General features: G+C 45.1%; 1 protein-coding gene and 1 long non-coding RNA gene across 35 annotated transcripts in view; both read left to right on the top strand.

The window, feature by feature from the left end:
* BCOR (BCL6 corepressor) overlaps positions 1–3,096 on the top strand; it is an 83,272-nt gene extending 80,176 nt beyond the window's left edge. For all 34 annotated transcript variants that reach the window (XM_086879714.1, XM_086879729.1, XM_086879740.1 and 31 more), the window contains 3 exons: positions 386–463; positions 675–825; positions 1,971–3,096. In XM_086879714.1, coding sequence (XP_086735840.1) covers positions 386–463; positions 675–825; positions 1,971–2,265 — 524 coding nt within the window. In that variant the 3' untranslated portion in view covers positions 2,266–3,096. The remainder of the gene's footprint in view (positions 1–385; positions 464–674; positions 826–1,970) is intronic.
* Positions 3,097–3,739: 643 nt separating this feature from the next.
* On the top strand, positions 3,740–6,093 carry LOC147653922 (uncharacterized). Its single transcript, XR_015284068.1, has 2 exons — positions 3,740–3,829; positions 4,105–6,093. It is a non-coding gene; the product is annotated as an uncharacterized LOC147653922 (long non-coding RNA).
* Positions 6,094–7,941: the final 1,848 nt, after the last annotated feature.

Consider the following 7,941-nt stretch of genomic DNA (forward strand, 5'->3'; position numbering starts at 1 on the left):
CATACCTGTATGGAAAAACCTTTTTCATCAGTTTATTTGGGGCTGCAGTTTTACCCTCAAGTTGGTGTCCAGAATAATTGTGAAGGCCAAAAAATGTGGTACGCCCTACCTTCACAAAAATAAGATGCTGCTCTCATTACCTGAAGCTTAAGGTTGGGTCTGTCCCTGTTAGACCTTGGGTGATTATTTGATGTGGTGGGTCCTTATTTGATGTGGGGGAATGGTGTGTATATGCTGTTGTTTGTGGCATGAGTGCCAGGAATATGGTGTGGGGTTTTTTGATGGTGTGGAGGACGCGTGTTGAGGCTCTGTGACGCGCTGTCTCCTAACTTGCCAGCTTTTTGTTCTCATCAGTATGTTTTTGTTGTTGTTTTTCCCTCTCCAGAGTATTTAACTGACCTGCAAGGTCGAAGTGTTGATGACCCTGGTTTGTACTGGGATTTCTATGGCAGCTCTGTTTGTGGTGAGCAAATGTTGCCCTTTATTTCTTTGTATGAAGAGACTTTAAAAACACGGGGCACGTGGGGGTGGGGGCAGTTTTGTTGTTGTGGTGGAGCAAGCTAGGAAGGAAGCAAACTGATTTTGTTTACAGATCACGTCACTGGGGGGAAAAAAGCAAGACCTGTAACAGTCTTTTCATTGCTGACTTAACACCTTTATTCAATTTTATTTAGATCCAAAAGATGAATCTGGATTTGATGTCTTGGCAAATCCTCCTGGCCCGGGTGATGAAGATGAAGATGGCTTCAGTGATGTGTTTGAATTTGAATTTTTGGATGAGCCTCCCTTACCATGTTACAACATTCAAGTGTGTCTCTCTCAGGGGTAAGAACAAATACAGCTTTTGGGGTAAAAACAGCTGGGATGAGCTGCTTTTGTGTCAGTTTGGAATAGTGTATTTATGTAACATAAATGAGAGACCAATATTCTAACTGCTAGGGTTTTTTGGAAATAAACTAATAGGAGGTGAGAAGTGAAAAGGCTGGTTTGTCAGGGCTGAGTTTTTACTGCCATATTCCCAAGTGATGTTTGAACACAAATTTCCTTCCCTCATCCCAGACTGGCATCTTGTTTATAATTTCCCAGAATAGAAGTGTTTCTAGCATTTAAATTTGGGTATCATGTTTGTAAGGTGTTAATTATATTTCATGGGCTTTTCTGTTCTGCTGCTGAGTGGACACACCTTTGTGGATGACAAAATGACACCATTACTGCTTTTCTAGACTTTGTAGCAAAACTGGTTTAAAGCTCTGAATTGGAACAAACAAGTATCTTAGAGAAGATCCTATGATACTTAATAATAAGCCAATACCTGGAAAGTTGTATTATCCTTTATATTCAAGATATAAATTAGATTTGTAAGCGACTGTTGTTTACCATTTGCACCAATTTTGATGACAGCTAGTTTTAAATATTGATCCTGCAGGAGTGTGGGTTTTAGTATGTCTTTGTTACATAGGTGATGGATCTAACTTAATTCCCTGAAGTGGACAAGTACAAAGATTAAATTTTAAAACTGCATTCTTTATCTGACAAAAAAGTCAACTTACCGTTGACTTCTGTTCTATACTGGCATCTCTGGAAGTCAGGGGTGCTCAATTTTGTGCTTGTAACTGCAAGCTATCTCCTTATTTGTGAAACAAAAGTTGGGTTCAGGTGGGCTAACCTTTAGGTGTCTGAGCTGGGATGGCTGCTGGCCCACGTGAGCACTGAGGAGCCCAGGTTTCATAGGTCCCAGTGCCCCCTGCATGCCTGGATCCTTCCTTCCCAGAGCTGCAGGTAGCAGTACTCTGAATAAATAAATACACACCTGCTCATCTGTTATATTCGACCCCTGGGCGACAGCCTTGATTTCAGAGGGATTGTTTGTGGGCTGGGGGAGGGTTTGCCACACAGACATGTGGGGCAGAGTCAGGAATCCCTTGACCTAATGTCAGTTATTGGAGCCTCTTTCTCCTTGGCTTCCGCAGACCACGGAACTGGCTTCTGCTCTCGGACGTGGTGAAGAGGCTAAAAATGTCATCTCGCATCTTCCGCTGCAACTTCCCCAACCTGGAAGTCGTCACCATCACGGAGGCAGAGTTTTACAAACAGACTTCCCTCAGCCAGTTGTTCTCTTGTGCTACGGACCTTGAAGCTTTTAACCCAGAGAGCAAAGAGCTCTTGGACTTGGTAGAGTTCACAAGCGAGCTCAAGACTCTGCTCGGCTCCGAGCTTCACTGGTTGCATCCGCACGAGGACCCTCCCTTCGACATCGTCTGGTGAACCATCAGGCCATTTAATGTACAGTGCTCTATACAGCTACTTCTTTATGTATATGTGTTCAAATTAAATTGTTTCTGTAAAGAAAGGACACTATTAAATATGAAAATATCTTTCCTTTATATAAGAGATATGAATTCCAGTTGGATGGATTTTGGAAGAATTTTTTTTTAACTTCAATCGGTTTTTACAAAAATTGTTATATAATGTTTCTTTAAATGCACACAGGCTTTGGGATAAGTTTGTTATTACTCGGAACACATTTTTTTTTTAAAGAACACACCCACACACATTGACTTTGTTTCATACAAAGCACTGATTACACAGAACATACTTTTTCTAGGTGATGTGATCAAAGTCGTGTGGCTTGTTTGGGAGATAGAATTCGGTAAGGCACTTGGTGATATTATTTTCATTTTTTTTTGTTTACAGAATTACCTGCTTTGGCCAGGTAAGCACTATTGAATATAATTCAATAGTTTGTAATATAAATTAAACCATATCCATACGCATCAACTAATTGTAAGAACTTTTATATCCTAATTTAAAAGCTGTGAAATTTAGTTTTCACACATCAAACCGGATTGTTTATATATGTTTAAACATTTTATGCTCTTTATTTAAAGAAGACTTTGAACTATTTTTTCTGTACCTTGTAAAATATTGAAAAACTAACATATGTTGAAGTTGCTTGAAACTGTACATAAACTAAATTTTCTGAATTGTGTGTTTATGTTTGAGATCTGTGTTTTAACTTTGTAAGTAAATCTTCTGCCTTTGTATTTATATTTTACAAAAATTTTCTTAAAGGCAATAAAACTGTTGAGAAATGAAGAGGCTAAAGTGAATCCCATTAACTCTGTGCCCAGTTGTGACATGAGCTTCATCTCATTAGTGTTTATGAAAGGAGGGTGTGGTTTCCAAAGTGGGGCAGGCAAGAGCTGATGAAATCTGGGGTACAATCTGTATTGGCTTTCTAAATTCCATGTTGCAAGGAAACATCAGATGGGTGCTTTTGGTGGGACAAGGATTTAAAAGTGGTGTTCACAATACCTTCTGCACCGTCTTTTAGTTAAAGAATTGTGAATAGGTTCAGTCATTTTCCATCCCTTGACATCCTTCTCATTTCAATTGGCTGAATTCTCTTTTCAGTGGAGCCTGCAGAGTGGAGGAAAATACTACCAGGAGAAATGCTTTAGTTTTAATGGGGAGCATTAAAGCTATGAGCACATTTTAGGAGGATTTAAAGGGACAGTGACCAGAATGTCACTTTTGCCCAGCTCTAGAACTTGTATCTAAGAAGCTGGGCTCCCTGGGCTTGGGCAGACCCTCTCTGCCTTCCCCTTGTGGAAGGAAATTCTTGCTGTGAACTCAAACTCCTGAGTTTTAATTTGGGGCTGTTATTAACAGCAGTATGTCTTAGGATAGCCAATCACCACTAAGGTATTTAAACTGCACTGCTCCTCTGATGGGGGCCAGGACCCCACCCAAAGGGTCTTGAGCAGAGCACCTGGTGAGTGGGAAAAGCATCTGGGAAGAAGTTTCTCCATTGTCTTGAAGGCTGAAGGTAAGGGAGAGCAGTGCCTCATTTCTGAAGGTGCCCTGGAGGGGAAGACTCAGAGCTGCTGCCTCTCGTGGTGTGTTGCCCATGAGTGTTTTGCCAAACATTTGTGCTGTGTGGCTTCACAGTGGGGCTGTTCCTGTGGGTAAGGTGGTTTTGTAGCTGAGCCAGGAGGTGAGAGAAGGGTCCAAAAGCTGCCTGCTGCTGGATGCTGAAGTCTCATTTCTGCACAGTACAGGGAATTTTTAGTCCTAACACATCTACCCACCTCCTTTTTCCAGACTTGGGGTAAGGAGGATGACGGTCTCCCCTGCACAGGTTTTATGTGCATACTGGATTTCCTTTTCAAACAGTCTCCAGCTTTGCAAGGAACTGAAACACAGACACCTCTACTCTCCAGTGCCATCTGCTTTCACCCCCTGATTTTCCCAGAAAGAAGAGGGCCAGAAAATCTTAAGGGAGAACGCTGAAAGCAGTTGTTACGGACACCTTTATCTGATCAGCTGTGCAATGCTTGGATGGCTTGAGCTGGGCATAAATCAGCTTCAAGCCACTTCCCGGGGTGTGTGGCAGGCACCTCATTTCTCCCTGAGCCCCTCGGGCAAACAAAAGATTGACAGGGCTTCCTCTTTTGGCCAGCTCATCTTGAAGGAATCCCGAGCATCTCTGCTTAGTCAGCTCTCCCTGCCTTCCCTGGGTACAGCTGGGCCTTCTCCACGCTGGCTCCTGCCCACTGCTGGAATACAGACAGCCTCATGGAGAGTGTGTGCCTGCCCCAGGCGCCTGTGCTCTAAAAATAGGGCCATGGCAGGGAACACCTGATGCCAGCGCTGTCCCTTGGTGTAACACAGCCCATTTCTGCTCCGGGATGTGCTTCTTTAAAGGGACATCGCTGTGGCAGGAGCGGGCACGAGCCTGGCTCGGCTGCCCCTGTGCTGGGTGTTTTGGGAGAGGTTGTCACAGGAGAGGCTGGATGCAGGTGTAATCTTGCAGGACAAGCCCAGGGGAGAGTTACCTTGGGAGAGGAGAGATGGCAGCGTGCCAGCAGGGCGTGAGCGTGGTGACAGCGAGTGTGGGCAGGGGAGTGAAACCCTGGCCAGCGCTGGGAATGTCTGGATCCTGCAGGGCACAGAGCTGGGGCTGGGCGAGCTCCAGCCAGCGTGGGGGCTGTGGTCAGCGCTTCAGTTTCTGATCTCACACTGTTCTCCTTTAAAGCGCTTTCCTGTGCATCCTCCTTGGGCCAAACACGCTTGCTTCACACTGCTGGCTTTGCTCCAGGTTAATAAAAAAAATGAGGAAATGGAAACACAGCCTTTGGGGATGGTAAAACCCTGCTGATCCTGTTTCTTGCCTTCTGCAAGGTGAAAGCGTGGTGTTGATGCTGTTGGGGGCAAAGCCAGGGTGTTTCCTTGAATTTCCCCTGCTTGCTGCTTGGATTTGCCCAGCTGGGAGTCTGTGCTGCCCTGTGAAGGTGTTGGACAACCACTGGTGCAGTAGGGAAAAACCCTATTTCCAGCTAGAGCAGGCAGATGAGCCTCACTTTAAAGAGGTTCCTTTGTCAAGTTTTACTTGTTGCTGGCTGGGAAATCCCGGGGAATACCCAGTTCCAGGCTGGCTGCCTGGCAGGGAGGCTAAGGGGGAGCCACAGCACAGGCAGTGCTGGGAGGTTTCCCCTGAGGTAAGTGATGCAGCTGAGGACCAAAATATTGAACCTCTCCTTTGCCTTCCTGCCTTACCCAAGAGTTCTGCAGGGGGGGTCAGCCCTGGGATTTTCCTTTTTGGGACATTTCTTCCTCCAGCCACTCTTCTCATTTCTTCTCCTTTGCTGTGGTGGCTGAGCTGGAGTCTTGTGCCAGAGACACTGGGGCAGTGAGTGGCAAGCAGGGGTCAGAGGAAGGGTTGATGTGGTGCTGAGGCACATGGCTTAGTGGTGGACTTGTCAGTGCTGGGCTAACATTTGGACTTGACGATCTTGGAGGTCTTTTCCAACATTAATGATTCTATGATTTTAGTTAGCAAGCACAGAATGGAAATTATTTTAAAAACTGCTGCCAAGGACTAAGCTCACTCCATGAATCAGAAGAGTTTGAAGCTGACTCCTCCCTTTATTTCTATGCTAAATAATGAAACTATGAGACCCATGATTTGAGCATTAATGTATCAGGGAGTGCTAAGTGCAGCTGCCATTCCCAGGCTCTGTGGGGCTGTTGGTAAACATTCAGCATCATCAGTTTGCACAGGAAAAAGGCATACATTATTGCTTTAACTTGCATGGATTCAAGGTAACTGGAAAAATAGCATTTTATCTGCTTCAAACTTTTTGCAGAACATATTTTCATTTCAGTACGAGGCCAGTGGTGGTAGGAGAGGGTTTGGCACCACCACACAAGGCAGAAGAGTTGAATGCCATAATTTTGAAGACACAGATCTTTTCTCAGTGTGCTCTTTCACCATTGCACTTCTCCTAGAAGGAGGAGCAGAAGGTGACAGGAATCCAAGTTTCACTTGGAGCGGTGTCAGGGGCAAAAATCTCCAAAGAGATCTGAAGAAGATGAAGCTTTAAGCATCCCACCATGATATCTACGTGCATGAGCCTTGCTATTTCTGCATTTCACCCGTTAATGTGGTTGCATGTGATTGCATAGTGAAGAGGCTGTTTTCCTGCAAGTGAAGTGTGATGGATCCTGAGCAGCAGCGCTGCCTTCTGCCCTTGGGGTGAAGGGAGCCGTGGCTTCTTTCTGGTTTGCCAGTCCTGAAGAAAACCCTGTCCATGCCATGTGCACATTTCCCTCCAGCAGACTGACGTGACTGTAGATGGTTGCTCTCTTGAGCCAGGTAGGAACCACAAATCTGTCACTAAATAGATTTTCCTTTTGTTGTCACATTAATTTGCAACTCATTAATAGTGACAGCAGTGAGGTACTGCACGGATGCAGATTTGCATATTCATGGTTAACTTATTATTAAACAAATAAGATTTCCCTAGCTTAGGGAAAGTACCAGAGTAATGCCACATTGTGCATTATAACAGCCTGAATGTTTTATTTTCTTTTTAATATGTTAATAGATGCAAGGGACGCTCTTTTTTTTAAGTAAATGTGCATCCATAAAAGAACGTGTAATTTAAAATATCACAATTGTTTAAATAGTAATCTATTAACAAACCTGCCAATAATTGAGCACAAACACCTATTTAATGTACAAATCAGTTAATCAATTCTAAATGCTGGCTTTGTTGCCTGATGACCGTAACACAGGCAGTACCAGCAAGGCACAACCAAGCACTCTGCTGGCGAGGTGACCCGGAGGTGGAGAGCTGATCCCATGTTTTATGCTTCGTTACAGTCAAATTGGTTGGTTTTCACAGTCGCTTTTGTTTCTTGTCCCCAGAGCAGTGGTGGGAGAGAAAGTGAAGACTGAGCTTGCTGTGGTACCCAGTGCCACCCTCTCGTCCTACTGGGCATGGCTGAGGAAAACGTGGCCAGCTCGGCTCTGCAGGGACCTCCTGCTCCCCCTTTTCTCTGCCAGCAGGCAGCTGCCACCTGGAGGTACCACCTAGACACCAGCTTTGGCTCAGCCCTGGCGAGGAGGGGGGAGAGCTCTGCCCCCAGCATGGCAGGTGGGCAGAAAACCTCCCTGGCACCAGGGTTTCTTCCCCTGTGCTGAACTAACCGTGGTGAAAAGCCCTTGGAATTCAGCAGGCACTCCAAATCTGCAGGTGAGAGGAGTGGGAGATGTGGAGCGTGGGGCTGTCCTGCAGGCAGGTGTTTTAATTAATTTGCTGGTAGAAGTGAAGGTTCTTTGCCCTCAAAGTAGCACAACGTTTTTCTACAGGGCTTTTCAAGGCTCTCCAGTATGCATAGCAACCCCTTCTTCAGATCCCTACTACCACATCCATATTTTTCATTCCTTTCTGGTTCTTTTAAAGACTTGTAGGGTAGTGGGCATAATTACATGTGAGGAAACCAGCTGGTTATTGCAGCTCCACTCAGTCCTGAAGTGAGGCTTTTTCCCTGACCTGACTTTCCAGAGTCCTTTGACGGTGTTGCCTAACCACAAAATGCGGTTCTTACCCCATCCTGCTGTTTCCTTGTGAGTCACAAGCCACCCCCTTTGAA

This window comes from Cyanistes caeruleus, chromosome 3, assembly GCF_971803275.1.
Source record: "Cyanistes caeruleus chromosome 3, bCyaCae1.hap1.1, whole genome shotgun sequence".
NCBI lineage: Eukaryota > Metazoa > Chordata > Aves > Passeriformes > Paridae > Cyanistes > Cyanistes caeruleus.